Source organism: Drosophila albomicans, chromosome 2R (genome assembly GCF_009650485.2).
Source record: "Drosophila albomicans strain 15112-1751.03 chromosome 2R, ASM965048v2, whole genome shotgun sequence".
Lineage (NCBI taxonomy): Eukaryota > Metazoa > Arthropoda > Insecta > Diptera > Drosophilidae > Drosophila > Drosophila albomicans.
Window position 1 is genome coordinate 28,096,059 of NC_047631.2, and position 22,749 is coordinate 28,118,807.

At 36.6% G+C, this 22,749-nt stretch overlaps 1 protein-coding gene and 2 non-coding genes across 7 annotated transcripts in view; all 3 read left to right on the plus strand.

The window, feature by feature from the left end:
• The window catches only part of LOC117574744 (phosphoinositide 3-kinase adapter protein 1), a 37,687-nt gene that overhangs the window by 11,515 nt on the left and 3,423 nt on the right, over positions 1–22,749 (plus strand). The window contains exons 1-5 of one of the 5 annotated variants that reach the window (XM_052006694.1): positions 7,333–7,479; positions 8,145–8,380; positions 8,533–8,687; positions 8,884–9,143; positions 21,288–21,477. In XM_052006694.1, the coding sequence (XP_051862654.1) occupies positions 7,437–7,479; positions 8,145–8,380; positions 8,533–8,687; positions 8,884–9,143; positions 21,288–21,477 (884 nt within the window). In that variant the 5' untranslated portion in view covers positions 7,333–7,436. Of the gene's footprint in view, positions 1–7,332; positions 7,480–8,144; positions 8,381–8,532; positions 8,688–8,883; positions 9,144–13,102; positions 13,179–19,180; positions 19,397–20,848; positions 20,867–21,287; positions 21,478–22,749 lie in introns of those variants that run through there. The other 4 variants (XM_052006695.1, XM_052006697.1, XM_052006696.1 and 1 more) reach the window with 4 other exon arrangements.
• Positions 21,868–21,940, plus strand: Trnar-ucg (transfer RNA arginine (anticodon UCG)). The gene has a single exon. It is a non-coding gene; the product is annotated as a tRNA-Arg (tRNA).
• Positions 22,581–22,653, plus strand: Trnar-ucg (transfer RNA arginine (anticodon UCG)). Its single transcript has one exon. It is a non-coding gene; the product is annotated as a tRNA-Arg (tRNA).

The following is a 22,749-nucleotide window of genomic DNA, read 5'->3' on the forward strand; positions in this document are numbered from 1 at the left end:
ATATTAATTATTTATTACACTTTTTGTCTGTGATTTAAAATGTTTGAGTCTATGGCCTTAGCAGCTAGCATTCCCTTCTTTTAGTTATTATATTATTTGGTATAATAATAAACATGTAAATAAATAAACAAATAATAAAATGTTTCCTTGTTGAGTTTAATCAGCATTTTAGGAATATATTATACAATTTGCGGTAAAGTCATTAAGTGTTATTTGTGTGCTCAATATATTTTTGACAATCAATAAAGAAATTACGCATTTCGTTGGATTTTCTGAGATCTAAGGCATTTGAACATTGCTATTTTTGTAGTTCGTAATTTAATTCAGCAATTAATTCAAATTCCCAAAAAGATTTGATTAAAAAATATTAAAACACTTAATTGAAGTAGGACTTTTAATAATCTTAAAATCACATTTTAAAGTTTAATTTTATATTCTGCTAATGTTTGAACTTATGCTAACGAAAACTATCTATTTGTTTATTTTCTTAAGCAAGTTCTTATAATAAAAAACATTATTTCAACATTATATTTTCAGAATTCGATTGCAGTAAGCACGTTTTTTATTTGTTTAATATAACATCTGTTTTGATACGTGCAAATTTTAATACAATACCTAGTCAAGTTATTAAGCATTAAAAATAATAATGCAACATTTGATAGCAATAAACTATTTTAGCATTTATTTAATATATTTCTAATAATAATAATACATTGAAAGTTCATTAAAAGAATATTCATTAAATGATCATTGAATTATTGATCATTAAACATTTTCGTTCATCGTTTGATTGTAGTAAATAATTTATATGTTTACTTTCAATACTTATGAAAATTTACAATTAATGGTAGTTTTTTAGACAATTCAATTTTAGTTTATGGTTTGATTATAGTAAATAATTTATATGTTTACTTTTAATGCTTATGAAAATTGACATTTAATAGTAGTTTTTTAGACAGACCGTTCTTAAACATTTACCTTAGAGTCTAGAACTAAACACTTCGGACCTTAGTAGATCTTCTACATAGTAGAGTATCAATGCCACAGGCAAGTGAGTGTTAAAGAGAGTGTGTTTGTCTCACTCCATCTCCGAGCTCATATTACAAGTGCAGTCAAAGCTAAATAAATCAAAATTTGAAGTGTGATCGTGCTGTTAAAAAGAATAGCAATGAATGAATGGAAAAAAACACCGAATTCGACGCTAAGTGCAAAGCGAAACAAGATCAACAACATCATTAGAAGCATCATCATCATGCGCAGTAGAGCGATGCCCAAAGGGAAGAAGAGGGAGCTCGAAATGTTGTGTAATGAATGCGACACTGATCCTCTGGGGTATGCCAATTGACATTTAACATCAACCTGTGGTTGTGTCTGCTGCATTTTTACCACGAAAACAGCGAGACGCGCGATGCAACGGAACAACTGCGCAGAAAGTGCGCTGAGTCTGTGGCATGCCCCAAAGCTATATGCCCCAAAATAAAAGTGAGAGACACGCGCTCCACAGGGGATGCAAAGCAAAGCATCAAGATGTGGAGTTTGCGCAGCCTCAACCTTCGGTTTTTGTTTTTTGGCTTTTTGCTTTTTTTAGGATTACACGGAAGAGAACAACGTCTATTTTTTGTTGTTGTTGTTGGTGTTTCGTGTGTGTCATGTGCGCATTTCCATTAAGAAAATAATTAACATTTGTGTGTGCATCAGCAGTGAGAACAGTGAGTGACTTGGGAATGAAATCTGTTGAGCAGATGTCTTGCGGCTGCTGCCCAAGTCCTGTTTTCCGAATTGGAGATTTATGAATGCATTTTATGCATTTCCAAACACCTTTTTTTTCGTCAGCGGCTTAAAAATAGCCACCGAGAGCGAGTGAGATTCTGGAGAAGAGCGATATTCAATGGGTTATCAGGCGGCGCATAAAAGTGTGTTTATTTGATTTTTGATTGGGACTTTTGACAGCCAACAAGCTGCCAAGAGACAACACAACTGTTTTGCTGCCGCAATCGCAACCACAAAACTGTTGTCCACGCCCACACACACATACGTTTGTCACCAACGCCCACGCACACTGATCTCAAGATCAGGTAGTAAAAATTGTTTTCACACTTCACTTCTTCTTACCTTTCTTGTCACCCTCGCGCATTTTCCAATTTCCCCTGCTTAAACATCCCGCTCACATCTGAAGCGAGATCTTTGCTGCTCAGTAATTTCTTTTTGGCATTTCCGTTTTTGAATTTGAAGTGTTTGTAATCATCATTAGCATGTCCAGCACGTAGAAACAAAGATCCTTGTATTTTAATACTTATATCCTTGGCCACATCCTGGCTCAAGCATGCCGCCTTCTTTTCGCAACTTGTTTTCATTGCCAGCTATCCTTTCAGAACTTCGAGTGGCTTCGTTTCAGTCTCAGTTTTCCAAAGGCACTTCATTTTTTTTGCCTGCCCCCTCTTTTCACATTTGTTTTTATAGCAATCGTTGTTGTCCGGGAGCATCCGTTCTGAAGTTATTGTTGTTGTTGCTGTTGTTGTTGCCATGCGTGGGCGGAACTGTAAAATTTAGTTTTAATGACTTTTTGTTTGCGTCTGGCCAACTAAAATAACACTTTTCGAATGCTAGTTTTAATGATTTTTAAAGCATTATGCTCTAGCTGTCCGTTTTATGAGTCTTTGTATAAATAACTCACAATTAATACCAGAAAAATACCAAAAACATACTCTTTTAGTATGTGTGGCCCTCAGAAATAACAAATGCAAATGGCATTCAGTTTTGGTGTTTTGATTTCCAAGGAAGCAGTTTCAGCAACATACATTTTCTGTTGAAGAAGTTAAAAATACACAATTAATACCAGAAAAATACCAAAAGAAATACTACTCTTTTGGTATGTGTAGCCCTCTGAAATACAAATTTAAATGGCATTCAGTATTTGTGTTTTGGTTTTAAGGAAGCAGTCGTAGCACCTGCAGCACAAATTTTCTGTAGAGGAAACTCAATTAATACCAGAAAAATACCAAAAGAAATACTACTCTTTTAGTATGTGTGGCTTTCACAAATAACAAATGCAAATGTATGGTGTTTTGATTTTCAAGGAAGCAGTTGCAACACTTGCAACACAAATTTTCTGTTGAGAATATTTCTGCTGAGAAAACTGACAATACACAATTAATACCAGAAAAATACTAAAAATACTAAAAATACTCTATTAGCAATTGCAACTCAAATTTTCTGTTGATTATACTGAAAATACACTATTAATACCAGAAAAATACTAAAAATACCAAAAGAAATACTACTCTTTTAGTATGTGTGGCCCTCAGACATAACAAATGCAAATGGCATTCAGTTTTGGTGTTTTGATTTCCAAGGAAGCAGTTGCAGCACCTGCAACACAAATTTTCTGTTGAGGAAACTCAAAATACTCAGCATAATAATAATCATAATAATCATAAGTTGCCCGCCCCCCCAAACTGAAATTGTGCGTCGCCAAACTTCCGGGCAGGATGACGGACGCTACGTTGCCTTTTGTCAGTTTTTCTTCGACATATTTCAATTTTCATTTTTGTTTTTGTTCGGCGTGCTTCGGTTTTCCCCATCTGCCTTTCGCTTGCTGCTGCTGCTGCTTGGGGTTAAATCATAAAAAGTCGAAAATAATAAACAAAAATGTTCAATTGAACGTGAAGGAAAACGCGTAGTGCGCATAAAATGATTCAAAATACAAAATTACAACAGCAGAAGGAGCAACTGCAACTGGAACAGTTCTTTTCGCTGCCTGACTATGCGGAATTCCCAAGAAAATAGCTGAGTAAATACGCGAGCACGAGCTTTGTTATTGTTTCAGGGCGAAAAAACTGATGGGGGAAATTATTACAAAACGCAAATACAAATAGGAAAATACACGCAAACGTTGGAAATCGATAGGAAAAATGCACTTGGAGTACAAATTACAAATTGCAAGTTTGTTCGCTAATAATTTATTTATGCAGCTTGCTGGACATGCCATTAAAGGCAGTCATTATTGCCTTGTTAACATGGCTTTAAATTACGCTTGATAAGGTTTATTTTTATAGAAATTCTCAACTGTCATTGCTGGCAACTTTGAAAATCAATAGTTTGGTGAACTAGAGTTGCGCTGAAGCAAAGGTGAATCACTTCATCAAAGCACTAAACTGACCCTAGAGAAACGTTTTGAACAAAGCGAATAGAGAGAGAGCGATTAACCTGTCAACGCCATAGAACAATCAGCGAGTGCAACAAATGGCGCCCAGAGGAGTAAAAGGGTTGCAGCTTGGGTAGTCTCTATAGCAAAGAGCGTGTACAGATTTACGACTAGAGACACGAGGCAAACTCGCTTCACAATTCCCAATACAAAAGACAAGCAAACTCCAAACTGAGAGAGACTGAGAGAGAGTCAAAGTGCGTGGAGGCGAAGACAACAACTTGACATTTATGTGCAGGCAAAATACAATTTTATAAGTACACAAGTATCTCGGCATTTCAAGATCATTTGCCTGCGCCCCTGGAGAGGCTGATGCTGCACTCAAGAGAGAAAGAAAGGAAGACCTCTTCTACTAGTACTTCTACTACATTTTATGAACTACGAAATGTGCAATTTCCGTGGCAAGGCGACCGACTTTTTACGAGTTTTCCATAGGTCCCAATGTGCGTTGCATCTGCGTTGCACTCACTCAGTTTGGCCCAGTCTCAGTTTCAGCTTCAGCTTCAGTTTGCAGTCCCAGTCCACTTCAGAAATTCCACAGTCTCCGGCCACATGGAGTCGCTTCCCTTAATTATTGTACACTATTCTCCACATTTTGCCCTGCTCTCATGGACATTCTCAATGCGCCCGTCTAACACAATTTTTAATGTGCATACCTCAGATGTGTTTTGGGCCTTTGATGGTTGTTTTGCTGCTCTGTCTTCCACCATACGAATTTGCTGCCTGCAACGTTTGCAATCTACATTTTTGGTGTCGTTTTTTTTTCTTCATGCCTTTTACGAGCATAAATGCCTGTCTATTTTGGCCAGCACATTGCATTGATGACCATTTGGCATGCCAATCTTATTAGCACAATGTGTGGTGTGCTATATATGTTGAGGATATTATGCTTCAACAACAATGCACATTTTAAGACTCTTCTTTGTTTAACGTTGAATGAGGGTAGTGAACTCTTTGTTTTGCGGTAATAGAAAAAAAACAACCTTAATTATGTTAATAGTTATTCAAATTATTATTGAAAATACTATTATTCTCTTAATACCATATATTATAGTATATTTATGTATATATTATGTTTATAGTATTATACTATATAAATTATATACTATTTCCTATTCAAAGCATTATTAAAAATACTACTATTCTCTTAGTATACCATATATTATATATATATATTATTATTATAGTATCACAGTATATAAATTAAAAACTATTTTCTTGGTATTTTTCTGAGATTGAAATACTAAATGAAATGCTCATATTGATTTATCATTGAATGTATTGCTGTCTTTCTTTTTAAACCATAGATAATTAATCCTATTTTACTAATCTTCAAATTTCTACTTTTATGAAAATAAGTAAATACATTTACCTTGACTTTCGCTATAACAATAATTATATCTCCAACTTCTTATAAAACTCTGCAGAGGATGATACGATTGATCTTATTTTACAATAATATTTTAGAGTATTTCTTCAATCTTAGAATATTTCTTCAATTTAAGATGACTTCAATTTATTTGTTGTTTACTTTATTGTTTTTGATTTTATTGTTTTATTTACAAAACATAATGCGAAGGAGGTTAAAATATTTTCAAAATAATTTATAGATTCCATATAGTTTACCACTGATTATTTAGCTTATACTTATTTTTGATATTGCTATATACAAATATATATTTTTCAATAAAGCATGTATACCATTATTACTACTAGAAATATTTCTGCAACTTTAAATTTATAGTTTTTTTATTAAATAATTTTTTTTTTTTTATAAATAAATAAATAAATACTTTTTAAAGTAACATAATATAGTAATCACAACAGTCGTATTATAACACCTATAATCTTATATCTAAATATAAATTGGAAACAGAAGTTTAACAAAAACTCTACCTTTAATACTTCACGTATCAAGTCCCTTTTGTTTTCACGATATTTCATTGTTGTTTGAAAACAAATGCGAGGCAAAAGAGGAATAAGAATCAATTCAAACTGCAGACAAATTCAAACTTTGACACTGATAAGACACGACTGCCGACTCGCAGTCAATATTACCTTAGCAGTTGTTGTTGTTGCTGTTTATGTTGTTGTTGCTGCTGGCTTCGCTATCGGAACTCATCAAATATGCGCGACGAGCACAAGACAAAACGTTTGCTGCATGCGATGGGATAGAATGGGATGGAATGGGATGGGGACGAAGAGTATGGGATATGATAGTTGGTTGGGAATCAAAAATCATGCGCAACGAGAACGACAGTATTTTGATCATGCGAAAAACGCACGCAAAAGAAAAACATGCGCAGGTACAACAACAACAACGCCGACGACGACGATGTTGTTTGGAAAACAGTATTGCGCACAGCATGGAGAGTTTTTCCTCTGACAAGCGACGCGTACTCGAATGGCCAAGCGGCAGAAGCAGCGACTGCGACAGAGGCAGAGGTAGCGGCAGCGACAGTGTGAGTGGGTGCAATATGGTAAACATATTTAAACACTGATCCCGCATGTGCGTTAGTGTGTGTGTGCGTATGTTTGTGTTTGTGCGTGTGCTGTGCGTGTGCGAGGGAGATCGCCGACTGCAGTCAGAAGAGGAGAAAGAAGAAGTAAGAGCAGCAGCAGCGCATGGAAAAATAAAATAACCAAAGCGACAAGGGATTCTCTATGCCAGGCAGCAACAGCAGCAGCAGCGACGCTGACGTCGACGTCAGCGCAGACGCTGAAGCAGACAGCTCAAGTGTTTTGTTCTCGTTGAAGTTTTAGAATTTATTCCGTTTCGGGATGTCAATGCAGACGCACGCGCAACGCGTAGAAATTACGACCAAGCAACATCTACAACAACAACAACTTTTCATCCGTTACATTTTGAATTTATTTGGCGCGCGCTTTCGAATATCAAATCAATTAAACTGACATTGCGCACAATTTACGTAGTGAAAACAAAAAACGATTTTATTTTAATTTATCTCTTTTGCCATTTTTGGCAAACAAACTCCAAACTGTGTGTGTGTACAAGTGTACATATATGTGTGTGAGTGTGGCGCGTGCGCAGTCGCAGCTAGTGAAAGTGCAACAACGTATTCGAAGAGCCAAGTGCTTAGAGAAAATGCATCATAAATTGCAATTGTAAATTGACAGAGCAAAACAATCGTGAATAGATTGTTCAAGTAAACGAAACGTAACGAAACAAACGAACTCAACTTGAGCACGTTCAACTCGATACGATCTCAAGATGTTTGTCACCATGGATAATAGTACAAACGCTTTCTTCTCAGGTAAACTTGGGAATTCATTGAAATGCTTTTTAGAAGTATTGGTAAAAGTTTCGGGAGATACATCTCACTAAACGAATAATAGTAGTTATATGACATAAGGAACTTAAAAGAACATTATTAAACTTTGTAGAAACTTCGCTTCAAAAATATGTTTGAATTGAGCAACTAGGTTTTTTTTTTCAATTGGTTTTTTATACTATTAAAAACCATGCATAATTTTTATATAATATATAAATCTTTTTTCTAATATATTACATAGAATATATAATAAATCAGATAAAATAATTTAAAATCGATAAAATGTAATTTAATTTGGAAAATTCATAAAACGATTATTCTTTACTAAAAGTTTTCTCTTGTAATATATAATATAAGAAATACTTTTTAATATGTTTATGTGAACAATTTTCTTATTTTAAAGTATTCATCATGTAATATTTACATATTTTTATTTAACATATCATTTTGATTTATTTTCTTTATTTATATCATATTAAATTTGTATATATTTTTATACATAAAATGTATAAGACTTTAAGCCTTTAACAATTTTGCAATATATTTCCTATATTTAACATATTAATTTTTTTAATGTTTACTCAATATATGAAATGTATAATACTTATAGCATTTAACAATTTTTGCCATATCTTTTCTTTTCTCAGATAATCCCTGTTATTTCTGCAATGACACCAAATCGCCCCGCACCCCGGACTCGCAGTCGTCGGGCAAGGGCTTCTCGATATTCAAACGTCGCAACTCCAAGGGCAGCAGCCCGCGGCCATTGGCCGGCAATCCGGAACAGATGCGTCTCATGACATCGGCCAACTTGGATACAACAGCAACAATGGCCTTTGGCAGCCCTCGCGGCAGCTTCAACTCTCTGGGCGGTTTCTCACAAGTGAGTTCAAGAGAAAGCGCCATGCGATTGTGTTTATCATTTATCCGATCTGCGCAACTTCCTGTTTATGCTTTAGCATTTCTCCATTCTGCATTTCCTTCTAATAATTTGTTGCATTCATTTCCATTTGCATTTCCATTTTGCACTCGTAGCACTCGTTTGAACTGCAGCCGCTGATGTATCGCCAACGATCGTCGAATTCGCATTCGGAATCATTTCGCGAGCGTCTTGGCTCCTGCAATGAAACGCACAGCTCTCAGTGCCCTGGAGGTGGCATCTCAGAGCACGATGAGGTCTTCAATGCAAGGTGAGTGATCGCAATAAGTGTGTGTGTTTGGGTGTGTGTTTGTGTGTGTGTTGACAGGATGCAGCTGTTGACAGTTTGCCAAAAGTGTGATTCCCATTACCGATGCCACTCCCATTGGCCTGCCCTTTCCGCCTTTTCATTAGCATTGACTGTGCTAATCGTGCGTACTTTTGCTCTTCTCTCCCTTTCTCTCCAGCAAATCCCAGCGTCATCACACGCTGCCAAGTGGAGGAAACAACAGCAGCGGCACACGTCGCCATTCGTTTGGCAACTGGGCACAACAACAGCAGCATCAACAGCATCAGCAGCGACAGCTCAACACATCTGGCAGCTCGACGTGCACATCGCCATTGATTGGCCCCAGCTCGCCGGATGAGGTGCCCAGCATGCTGGCCCCACGTCCGCCAGTGGTGTCGCCAAACAAATTTCGCGGCAGCTCCTATCGCAGTCGCAGAGGTGAGTCAAAACAAAACACTTTTATTAAATGCATTTAAGAGATGAAGAACAAAAATATAAATGGATATAGTTCGATATGAAGATGCGAAGATAGATAAATAATAAATACACAGATGGATAGAGATAGACAGATAAAAAGATACAAAGATAGTCTAATAAATAAATGATAAATATACAGATGTATAGACAGAAAGATACGAAGGTAGTCAAATATATAAATAATAATTATACAGATTAATAGAGATAGTTAGATAAAAAGATGCGAAGATAGTCAAACAGATAAATAAGAAATATTCAGATGGATAGAGATAGTTATGTATAAAGATACAAAGATAGTTAAATAGATATAAAAACAATATACAAAGATGAAAAGTAGAACAGCTCGATATGTAGAAAGAATGATAGAAAGAAGCATTTCCATATATAAAAAAAATAGTTAGATGGAGAACTGGACGGATACTTTAATAAGATAATTCATTTTGTAGTTTAAAAGAAAGTTTATTATATAGTTAAACATATGAGTAGATAAGTGGATGTTGATGAACAGTTAAAAATATATTTTATGTATATATTAATATGCATATTAGATGAAGCATAAAGAAAGATAAAATATCCTTCTATTAAAAAGCTGGTAAGGTAGATAGATATAAAGAATGCTTAATAGATATTCCAATACATTTATACTCAACTAATGTGCATTATAAAAGAAAATGCATATCTATCTATTTATCATATATCTAGATACATTTATTGTGATAGATAAGTACGCGTAGTAAAGATATATATTTAACATATTTGAATATTATTTGTGGGTCGCATTGCATTTGCATTTGTTGCCTTTTAAAGATACTCATATCTACCTCTAAAACTTGACAAAAGTACTCCAGGCAGTTAAGCAAATTAGACTGCATATAAAATAAATAAATATGCCCTTAAACTTAATCAAAAAGATGCCAGTTATTGAGAAGTGCAATAGTATATAGTAAAAAGTGTGTGTGTATATTATTAAAATGCCACTTTTGTTGGCCTCGTTTTGTGTTCGCATTTTTGCACTTTGGCGGCTGTCAGGCCGCAAATGCAAAACGCTTGACAGGCCGATCCCGAGAAATACTCACGCTCCGACTCTGCTCTGTTCAGTTCTGTTGTTGTGTCTGTGTGCATCACGTTTGCATATTAAGAAGCAACTGGAACTGTGCCTCCTTTTTGCAGGCGCCATGTCTGCGGCATTTAACAACATTTAAATGTTTACGCAAGTGATAATTGTATTTGTTGCTGTTATTGCCGCCAGCGTGTCGCCAGCGTATGCTATTGTTTTTTGTATTTCACTTTTATACTGAGGCGTAATGAGTGAGTCGCTTATGCCTCATCCTAACTGACATTGACAGTGTCGTGTCGTACGTTGAGGTTGGGGTTGTGATGTATGTCAACGCAATGGCTACTGAATCTCTGATGATGCAGTTAAAGTCATACAACTTGATGGTTTATGATGTGCTCAGGACAATATTATTTATAGTAGGTAATTCCAAGGTGCACTTGAGAACTTATCTGTAGAGATTATCGACTGGAGAAGCCACTTCAAGCACTTGTCTAAGATAAATATTGATGAGAACTTAAGTGAACGAAACTCTTTTAGTGAAATGCTTCGAGTTATGCATTCAAAATTCATTTCAAACCATTTTCAATTCCACTTTGTCACAAAGAACCCAAAGCAATTGACACACTTTGTGCAAACTTCAATTTGTACACCTAAATTTATGGTGAAAAAAGAACATTATCAATTTCCACAATAGCAAAAACGAGTTCATAATTCTTTCAAATGTTTTGAGCTATCAAAATGGCAAATATGCAAATCATTACTATGTGTGTGTGTATTGGTGTGTGTGTGTGGGGCACACATTTCCGGCAAAGTGCAGTTGCAATTGCAGTGGCAGAGTGGACAACATGGCGGATGCGCAACCTGCGCCTCAAAGCGGAAAACGCACAAAACAACAAAATGACAAAAGTCAATAAACGAATTGAATCGTATCGAATCGACTAGAGGGGGTAAACAAAGTGGGTGTGGCAAATGGTGTGCAGAAAAGCATAAATTGAAAAATGTTTTTGCAAAAGGCGCGCGTGGCACAGAACGGAAGACGGGGAAAGAAGTGCTGAAAGGGGAGTCAACTTTACAGGCAGGAACTTTGCATAATTGATAGCCGTGGCCATTGACTGTTTGGTTTGTTTGTTTGTTTTGTTTCGAGTTGCTGTTGCTGTTGCTTTTGCTGCTTCTGCTTCAAACGTGTTAATGGCACGGAAGCGTGAACTCCACAGTCTCGAGTCTTTGGGTGGGTGGAGTCGGAAGAAGCAAAGTCGGAGAAGCAAAACTATTTAGCATATGGCGCGTGCCATTCAAGCGTTTGGCCAAATTTGGCAGCACACACTTTAGGCCAATTGCGCATACAAATGTTGTGCGAGTGTGTGCGAGTGTGTGTGTGGCACATCAAAGCAATCTCACAAAAAAGGGGGACAAGTAAACAGCGCGTCTTTTGCAACACTTTTTATATGGTTGCAGCAATGTGCCATTCATCAATTTATAGACTGCTTGCAGTCCATATATACAATATATCGAGTGGCAGGTGATTTCGGGTCAAACGTCAAAATCGCTTTGTGCTACACACTGCACTTGTTTATGAGTAAGTGGCATGTGGCATGTGGCATACAACAGCAGTAGCAGCAGCAGCCCGCTGTCTTCAATTCTGAGAATCAGATTACAAACACGCTGCCAAAAGACAAAGCAGAGCCGACTTCGACTCCATTTTTGCTGCCCCTGCCACTTGCCACTCTGCCACTCCGCCACTGTCATTGCCACTGCTGGGGGTTCAATACTCGAACGTCTAGCGACCATAACCCTGTGCACTGCATAACAAACAGACTTCAGACTTCATTTGTCCGCAAAATCCTAATGAAGGAAAATGCTATTTTGTTTGTTTTCTCTTTTCATTTTGGTCAATTTCCTTGACCCCTCCCGTGAGACAGAGCTCTCAACCACCTGTTGCATTCATAAATATTATGCGAGTTGCATGCCACATTTGCATAATTTTGGGCTCTGCATCGAGGATAACATACAAAGAATTATGCTGGCATATTTTGCTCACGTACCGAAGTTTCCGACTATTTTTAAACCTTTTTCTCACAGGCAACAAAACTTTGCTTTATCCTTACCTGTTTATTTAAATTAAATTTAAACTTCAGTCTTCTAGTAAATAATATTCCTTGGGCTTATTTATTGCAAGTATTTTGCCCTTGTCTGCGTTGCCATTTAAATCATTTGTTTATACTTTTTTGTTTTTTTTTTTTGGTTTTTATGCCGTTCTATTTGCAAGCTAACTGTTTACAGTCGACTTCGAGCCGCTTTTGGGCTTGAGAACTCGAGTGCAAAACATTGGCATCTGAGATTGGCTAGCGAATGCCATCAAATTGGCGCTGTTGGCCACTTAAAATGCCATAATTCTGTTTATAGCCAGCCTGGCTTCGGGCTTCATTCGCAAGCTTCTTTCTTGGCCCTTACTTAAAATGGATAACGCGTTGAAAGCAGGCAAACGTCACACGGGGCACGTACAACAACAACCAACCACAGCGCTTGACTTTTATTATTTTATAATCTTTTTAATGCATTATTTATTGAGAGACGAACGCAAGAGAGCTCAGACAGAGAGAGAGAGAATGAGAGAGTGAGGGAGTTACTCTCTCTTGGCTCATTATTATTCTTGGCATTCAAATTGTTTGGGAGGCCCAAGTTGCGATGAGCCGACAGCTTTAAGCCAACATCGACTGTCCGCCAGTTGAAGTTGAAGGACTGTGGCAACTTGACGTTGCGCATGCTCGCTCATTTAAGCCAACTTAACTGAAGCGCCAGTGTATCGTATGTGTGTGTGTGTTAGTGTTCGCGAGTGATGCAGCTAATGCAAAGATATACACTTCAAAAACAAGAAAAACAATAAACGCTCAAAATGCTGCTCAAAAGCGAAGACATTGAAATGGAAACGTTCTGCTGCGGTGAGTTAAAGTTGAAGTTGAAGTACAACTGAAGTGCACTCAAAAAAGAAAATAGAAAAACTAAAGAAAAACATCTGAAAACAATTAAAAAAAAAAAAACGAAAGACCAACGCCGATTCAAAACCCTTAAATTTCAAATGCAGTCGCTGTAATTTTCCTTAAAAAAATCAAAGCAAATGCCGAAAGGGTTTAAAGTGCGTGTCGAGCTAGGTTTTGATTTTCAATTCTCCATTGGAGCTTGTTATTTTTTTGTTTTTGTATCATCAAATTTCTGGGGGGACTGTGTAATTAAAGGATTTCAATTTCCGTTCAATTGACAGCCGAAGCAGGCGTTTAATTTCCGTGTACGTGCGATAGCTGAAAAACTTGTAGCTCAATGTATTGTAATCCTGCATTAAAACACAGCACGTGTGTACCCGAGTGTGTGTGTGTATTGTGTGTGCGTGTGTATATCTGATCCACCCTTCAAAAATGCTGATGAGGGAGAAAAACTGCGTGCTCTACTCAAAAATAGAGCACAGATTGAATTTCCGCTGAAGCTGCGCCCATTTAAATCGTCTAGACTAGGTTTTTGTTTTTTAATTAATAACAAAAACAACAAAAAATATGAAGAGGAAAAAAGGCAAAGCCAGACATTTTAAACGCTCTATACGGGGGCATCCTTTGCAACCAGGGGGCACATTCAGCAGCAGCTGCCCCACCAAAAAAAACAGAAAAAACAGATGTGCAACTGCAGCGCGTGCTTCAAAAATTGTGCAGTATTGTATATTGTATTTGTTTTTTTCCATTACGTTAGTTTTTGTGACGGCCGCGTGCCGACGTCAAAGCAAAATAGATGGATAAAAATAGCAAAAAGGCAGCAAAGCAAAAGCAAAGGCAGCAATTATAATTGAAAGGGCTGTGCGTGATGCAAATGCTGAGCAACATAGCCATAAATGTTGCAGCCAAAGAGGGGGGACACAAGTGCTGCCCCCCCCTTTAAAAGGGGGAAGAGAGCAAAACTGAGCAGGGAAGCGAAACTCGCTGCAGGCGCAGGCGCAACGTCTGGCAAAGCGCACAAATGTGGCAGGTGCCGTTGCATGCAGCATATAAACATGTGCAACAGCAACAAGAACAATAATAATAACAAGAAAGGCAGAAAGTAACGTACAATTTGCAGTTGCAGCGACGCTAACTGCGACGCTTGCACCGGAAATCGCTCATAGAAGACAACAGCAGACAGTAGTGAAAGCATAAATGAGGCTGTATGTGTGTGGCTAAGCAAATGCGTGAGTGTGTGTGTGTGTGTGCGTAGTGTTGTCAAAGCTAATGCTAGAGATGGACAAGAGATGGACATGCGATAAGTTAGTGATGGAAGCAGCTAAAAAGCAAAACATAACCTAACACAAATAAGAATTTATGTAAATAAAACGTTAATAATAATTAAAAATAAATTAATATCGATTTTCTATATGAAAATATAAAAAATTGTTGTATATAACTTTTATGAAATTTATAAAAAACAATTGTTGTATATTTAATTTGAATTTTGTTAACAAATTTTAAAACAACACATCAGTGAATACAATTTAATATACAACAATTCTTAAATTCGTTAAAAATGCTTAAACTTAATAATTCAATTCAATGTTTTGTCAATTTTTGTTCAGCAATCTATTTTAATATTCCCTTTATTTGCTTGCTTTGCTTCATCACAAATTAATATTAATACAAAATAAATTAAAATATTTAAAGCATTAACTTAATAATTTAATATTGTGCTGCTTTAAACTATATTCTTTTTTTTTTCGTATTTGTATTTACGTTTTTCCAACACATTCATTTGCTTGCTTTGCCTCATCTCTAGAGCCTACAGCATAAATTGCACGCAGGAAACGTCACACACACATTCACACACGCACACACACTCACTTGCTGTCTCGCTCGCACTCACGCTCACACACACTAACAGAAAATTATGTATGCACGCAGCATCAGTAGCGCTCTCTTTGTCTCTTTCGCTTGGCGACACTCTCGTGCTCTGCTTTAATAAACGGAAATGAAAAATTTGAGTTGATTATTGTCAAGTTTTGTTGTTGTCGCCGTTGTTTATTTCCCACTTCTTTATTTTTTATTGTCAATGCATATCCCAAAAAAAAAAAAATGAAAGACAAAAAAAAAGATTATTATAATAACATTTTGAATGCGACACTGCGACAACTACTTAGTTAAAAGAAATGCAAAAGCTGCGGGCTGATTTAATGTTTTAAGTGCAGCAGCTTAATAGAAGCGATTTACTCACGTCAATTAACCTTGAATAATATTATTATACAGGGTCGGAAACTGTTTCAATCAATTCTTAAAAGCGCATTATTAATGAGCTTTGCTTAGAGCTTTAAGCAGCTTTCTGGGTAGAGAGACAATAACTATATTTCCATCACACGCTTGTTGTCCCCTTTTGCCATAAAAGCCAGCTACCCTAATACATATCATATATGTTTATCTGAGAATCTAAGCATTTGATTCCTTTTAAGAGCTTCCCATAACGAAACAAAATCAAATGATGTGTGAGACATTGCGCCTTAAATTATTCAACGGAATATTTATGAGCAGCGCCTCAGTTGCATTTTGTTGTAGCTGAAATGTCGCTTTCAAATTTATGTAGACATTTATTAGCACACAGCACCGAGCATAGATCTATGAAATGGCTGCCAAAGTGACACAAATGCATCTCACTCCGAAATGCATTTCTCCCACAACAGCAAAACATCAAATAAATAACATAAAAAGAACGAAGAAGAGGAAAAAAAATAGAAATACCAAATGCACACCTTTCGAAGACATTTGAAATGTTTGATGAAGTGTTTGACAAAGTTGTCGTCTTTCCTGTAAAAAAAAAAACAACTACAAAAATGAATGCCACCACATTGGGGGCCCCCATATTAATCAGCGACAACTGCGATAGGGTGGAAAGATGGAAGATGGAAGATGATGAGCTCGTGCTAAGACCACAAATGTTGCATCTTACACGATCATTTTAATACTTATGAGAAATGACAATTTCCTCTTCCCAAAAAAGTAAAATCGAGTTCACTCAGTACTTAAAGTATAGTATTCAAAAAGGGGGACAGACATTTGACACCTGCTGCACAATTATTCAGCGCCCCTTAAAGCGATACCAGGAATCCACAATTTATATTGAAAATAGATTGTGCGCTAAAAATAGTCACTAAAAAAAGAGAAGAGACACAAAAAAAAAGAGTTGTCTGTTGCATTGTTTTTATAAGCAGACTACTACTAGGAACACAAGATAAACATATGGGAAAGGGATTTGCTGGCCATATGTGTGTGTGGGAGCCTATCCAATGCTGACTTCCCCCGACGCCAGCCCTTTTATGACAGCAAAAATAACAAAACATTAATGTCAAAACATCAAAAACAAAAAAAAAAAGGGAATACAACAAAACAACTTCCAGAATCGCAGTCAAAGCTGACAGACCTCCAAAGTTGTTTACAGCAAAAACTGCATTTAAAATGCAGCTCACATCGGATTCGTATGACAGGCCACATATAAAATGCTTAGTCTAGGGACTAAGCCAACTTCCAACGGGCTGTTTTATGTACTCTTCGGCAAACATCATCTTCTATCCATAGCCAATAGACATTCTTGTTTTTCTGTTTATAAAATTTACAACTCGGTTGCAAGTGCAAAGATATATGAACTGTGTGAAAACTGAACTTCTGAACTCTTTTTTCTTTTTGAGGAGGGGGGAGAAAATATTTCATGCATCGTGAAAGTGAAAACTGAAAATGAAATGCTTGAATATTTGTTTATGTTTGCTTTTAGACTGGGGTGGTAAAATACGTTGCCAGGCGAAAAATATCTTAACTCGAAAGATTCTCGAAAGTTTATGATGTGTTTTTAAATGTTTCCATTATGAGCCGTTTCACTAAGCAAATAAATTCCATATTAACTGGGTCAAAGTGGATTCAACTCAACAGGCTATAAGTACAATATCAATGGGGAAGATCGTGTAATACGAAAAACATCAGCTTGACCTCGCGTATTAAATCGGAAAACAAGCTACGCACTGATTGAAACCATGACAATTTATGGCTGGTCAACCTCGGATGCAGGCGCATTCATTGGCATTCGAAAACCGAATCCAAAACAGAAACCGAAACCAAATGCAATGTCATTTATAATCGTTGTCGTCGCCCGCACACCGTTCTGTGTTTGCCCCACTGTCCACTGTCCACAGTAGCACAGTGGTTAAATTCTCACAGTAACGAAATGAGCACAACTCACAGCAAATGGAAAAGAGACAGCAACAACAACAACAACAACTGAGCAATTTACACAATTTAATGAACATCAAACTAAACTGAGGGGCAAATTGAAGCGTTAGACTAGTCGTTGTGGGCGTAAACTAAGTCAAATAGTGGGCGTGGGCAAAAACAATTGAAAGCGTTCTCGCAAAAAAAAAAGTGGAGCAAAGCTACCAAGCGATAAATGATAAATACAAAAAATCATATTCACATTGCAATGCAACTTAAACCGATTCATGGCTTAATTGAGCAGAGGAATTCACAAATCTCATGCGGAAATCAACAATTAACCAAACCAAAAAACGTCACTGAATATGAAACAGTTTTAATCAAGTGGCCTCAACTGAAAAGATGCGCTCATAATTAAGTTACAGTTGACATAATTAAATGATAATTGTTGTGAACCAAAGAGAGCGAGAAGCATTCTTTTTTTTTTTGTATTTTTGTATGCACATTTGAGTTTTGTATATATATTCATTTATATATCGTATTCATATGCACACATACATATCTGGGGGGAGGGTTAATTTGTGTATCGTCCGGTCGGGGTTTCGGTTCCATTTGCGATCCGCTGCTGCCTCGTGGCCGCAGTCCATTTAATCCCGCATTATTTGTTCATTCGTTCGTTCGTTGATTTATGTCTTGCTAAAATGTCACACAGCTCTGGCATTTATTCAAATTGTTCACAAACAAAAAAAGAATCACAAAAAAGACACCAGAGAGTAACATTGTATGGACTGGCAGTTGTTTTTTTTGGGGGACCCCATCATAAAACATTCAAAGCCAAATAAAAGTAGCTTTTCACAGAATAAAACTTGATGAATTGGACATGTTTTAGAAGTTATGATACTTCCTCGAAATGACATCGATAGGCACAACAAGCATGCCAAATACAATTATTAAAAGCTGTCATGTTTAGTTATTTATTATTGTGTCTAACTTCATATTAAAATGTTATGGCATAAGTTTTTCAAACTAAGCTACTGAGCTTAATATTAATGAACTTTAAAAACTTTTTAAAAGCTCTTAAATTGCTGACATTTCATTGAAGACAACTTCATATTCTTATGTTCACTTTCTTTAGTTTGTATTATAAATCAAGTTTAAATATTTTGCATATTTCATTATTAGGTTGCTTCACAATTTCCACTACTTTCAGCTTGTGTTATTGCTACTCTTTCTTACTCTTGATCACACCAGAAGAAAAGCTTCCCTTACAGATTTTTCTTCGAAGCAACTTTGCATAACTTTATTCTCTGTTTACTTTATATTTGAAGACACTTTTAGCTCGTGTCATTGCTAATCTTTCATACTCTTGATCACACTATAAGAATAGCTTCCCTTGCTGATTTTTATCTAAAGCAACTTCGCATAATAATTGTAGACACTTTCAGCTCGTGTTAATTCTGTTTTCTTGAACTATTTCATCTTTAGTTTGCTTTACAACTTCCGCTACTTTAAGCTCGTGTCATTGCTGCTCTTTGCTTACCCTCGATTAAACCAAATCAAACCCGTTTGCTGCCCACCGCCCACTAACTACACACATAGCTGGCGCCGAGCGTTATTTTAATCAATTAATTAAAAGCATAGTCGCATAGTTCTAGGCAATCAGCAAATGACTAACCCCAAGCCCAAGCCCAAGCCAGAGCATCAGCTTCCAGTTCCATTTGCAATGCCGAAACGACAATTAGCCGCGACGCGGACGAGATTTTCGCTGTTCGACAGCAACAATTAAAAAGAGAAATGCACTCAATATTTGGCAATACAATTCGTGTATTAACAATAAATAAATAAAAGTGCTACAACAACAATATATATCAGAGGCAACAAAATGCCAACGAAGCGAAGTTGCAGGCTCTTTGGCAGCTGCCGCAAGGCGGCAACGAATAACTACGAATATGTGGATATGAGTAAGTGAATGTTAACAGATGCAGCTGCATTTGGGCACCATTAAAAAAGCATCGATCAAAGAGCAAGCTACAGAAAAAGACAAAAATAATAAGGAAAAGAAATCGCGAAATTTCAGCAAATTGCTGCGGCAGTTTCACTGTGTATATTTGTGTGTGTGTGATATGAAAACAAAGAGAGAGTGTGGCAAACAAAGGGTCGCATTTTTCTTGCAATTGCCGCGGCGACTGTTTAACAATTACCAGATGTTGGCGCTGAAATATTGCCAGGCGAGTCTGGCAAACAAGTCAAGTCAACTCAACTTAACTCCAGTCACATCTTCACTTCAATGTCAGCGTGCAACTTGCAACTTGCAACTTGGCCTGTTCACCATTTTTCGACAGTCTGTCGTCTGTCATGTAATTGAGTGATAAATTTCAATGCAAGCAACCAGCAGCGAAATCTAAGTTTGAAAATGGCAGAAACAAAAGCCATTATGGAGCAGCAAAGAGCAACTTTTTGGCCACGGCCATTAATCAACCCAAAATCACAAAAGGCAAAAGTTTTGTTTCGCGTTTGTCGCCACATCTGCAACTTGAATCAAGGAGACAAAGAGGCGAGGGCAGGCAACAATTTTCAAGTTAATTATGTTGTCATGCGTTTAGAAAACAAAAATGCGCAAAAAAATATGTTTGTTATACACGATGCAAATTTTGAAAAGATTCAACGCTCCACTTGTCATTTTATTTTTGCACAAGCCTTTTATTTATACTACACAATAATAATAATAAAAGGCAACAGCAGCAGCAACATTCTGTCTCCCTTTGGCCGCATAATGAGCAGCAGCTGCCACATGCAACAGGAAGAAGAGCTCGGGTCTCTCTCTCTCTCTCTCTCTCTCTGTCTTTTGCGTTCTCCTCGGAGACACAGACAAAAGTTTGGAGATGGAGTCGCAGCAAAAGTGACGAGGGGCGAGAAAAAAAAATATGTGTGTCTGCCGCCATTTGTGGGTGTCAAGATGTCGAGAACTGTGCAGAGCGCCTTAAGTGCAACAGTGGATTTCAGTTTGGCCAGGAGATAACATCGAATCGGTTCGCAACTGTTTTTAGAATCGGATCGTCTTCGTCGTCGTCTTCGTTGTCGTCTTTTATTTTATTTAAATGCTCTGAACGTGACTGAATTTATGTTGGCCAGAAGGCGCATCGCATCAAAAGCCGGGCAATTAATTTGCCCTCACACGCCTTGACAAAATAAAAACTTAACAAATTGTTATTGTGCCTATCTATATGCCTTGAATTTATGTTGTTTAATTTAGCTTAAGCAAACTAAAGCCAAACAGACTCAAGACAGTTGTGTCCAAGTTCTCATTGTGGAATGTTTAAAGTTGTGTAAAAGTCAAAGACAAAAATTCAAAGTGCTAAACGCGAGAAATGTAAGAAATGCCAGAGTATGATGAAATGAAGGCGCCAACATGAAATCAGAATATCTTTCGAGTGTGTATGAATGTGAAATCAATCTTTTCAACTCAATCATGGCAAATTTGTCAACAATCGATTGTCTGTTATCCTCATTGATAAGCCATAAAACTATACACTTTACCTTTTGTTTGTACTCAACAAAATTATCACACTTTGCGTTGCATTTTCTACGCTCAAGTGGAAAGCATTTTGAAAAAAAAAAATAAGTCAAACATGGACTATTTGAGTAGGGTCATAAATCGCTAAAGTCAAATCCTAAATACACACATTATTTATCAAACGACAGCAACACAAACCAATGCAATCGCAGTGTGTACTGGGAATGTATTTTTTCGGGGTCGTTAGGGCCAGTTCTTTATCAGTTGTAACATTCCCATGCCCGAACAATTTTGCTCATCAATGACAATCGTCTGCGTCTTTTGATTTCATTTTGCAGACAACTGCGGCAACGTGAACAACACAAACGGAACACCAGCAACCGGCTACGGCTTCGGTCAGCCGGGTTACAACATGGACGACATTCTGATCGTCACTGCCAAGCACAGTGAACGCGCCTATCTGCGCGCCACTTTCCTGAAGAACCATTTCGACAAGATCACCAAGCAGCGCGGACGCAAACCATTCAAGTAAGTAACATACAACTTTCTCTTAAAATTTCAATAATAAAAAAAATTAATGAAATTTTTCGGCATTCTTGAAAATTTTATTCAAATCTCAAAACAAAGTTAATTGTGTTATAAAATTAAATACCATTGTGAAAACTTATTACCAATTTTATATTAAATATAATAATAATAAGAACACTGATTCTTAAAATTTCACAATTCAAAATAGTCTGTTGCAAAAATATTGTAATTTAAAATAATATTCTATAAAGTTTTTACAAATTCAAGAAAAGATTATTATTAAGCCTAGAAATGAGTGATGATAATTACAGATTAAGCACAGCATCCATTTTTTATTTTGCAATAGAAAGTCATATTTTATATGAACATTAATTTTGGCGAAAGTTCAACGGCCGTGTAGCCTAATGGATAGGGCGTCGGACTTCGGATCCGGAGATTGCGGGTTCGAGTCCCGTCATGGTCAGTTGTGAAAATTACTTTTTCTTTTTTTTTACCAACTTAAAAAAGTTGTCAAATGGCTAAAGGGGTTATTAACTTGGTTAGAAACTTCAATTTACGCTTTAAATTTTGTAATATGCAGTATATATATTTTTCTTGTATAACTATTAAAAAAAAGGGAGCAAAGTCTCTGCTTTTATCTTTTTATCCAGTTAGTGCTCTATTCCCATGTTTAAAGGATCCATTTTGCACAAGTTGTAAACAAAAATGTTGAGCTCTCCAGTTACCAAATTCGCAATAACGGTATAGTCCGTGTAGCCTAATGGATAAGGCATCGGATTTCTAATCCGGGGATTGCGCGTTCGAGTCCCGTCATGGATGGCATTTCATTTTGCTTTTTATTTTTCTGAGCAATTTAGTTGATTAAAAGAAGTTAATTTAACTTTCTTTGAAGTTATAGAAATTACACATTATAGTTTTTAATAGCATATAAATATATTTTACATATAAAACACTTAAAACATTAACTAAAATATAAAGAAAAAGCTCGGGTTTAGTATTTCTCCTAACTTAATGTTCCATTCTCATGTTCCAAGGATCAGTTTTGTGTAATATGTAAACATAGATTTTATCTAGAGAGTTACTAAATTTATGGTAATCAAGCAGGCCGTGTAGCCTAATGGATAGGGCGTCGGACTTCGGATCCGGAGATTGCGGGTTCGAGTCCCGTCATGGTCAGTTGTGAAGTTACTTTTTTTAAATTGGTAACAACTTTTTAGTAACTTTTAAGAAGTTGGCAAAGTCAAAGAGTCTAACAATTTCTTTTTTTTTCTC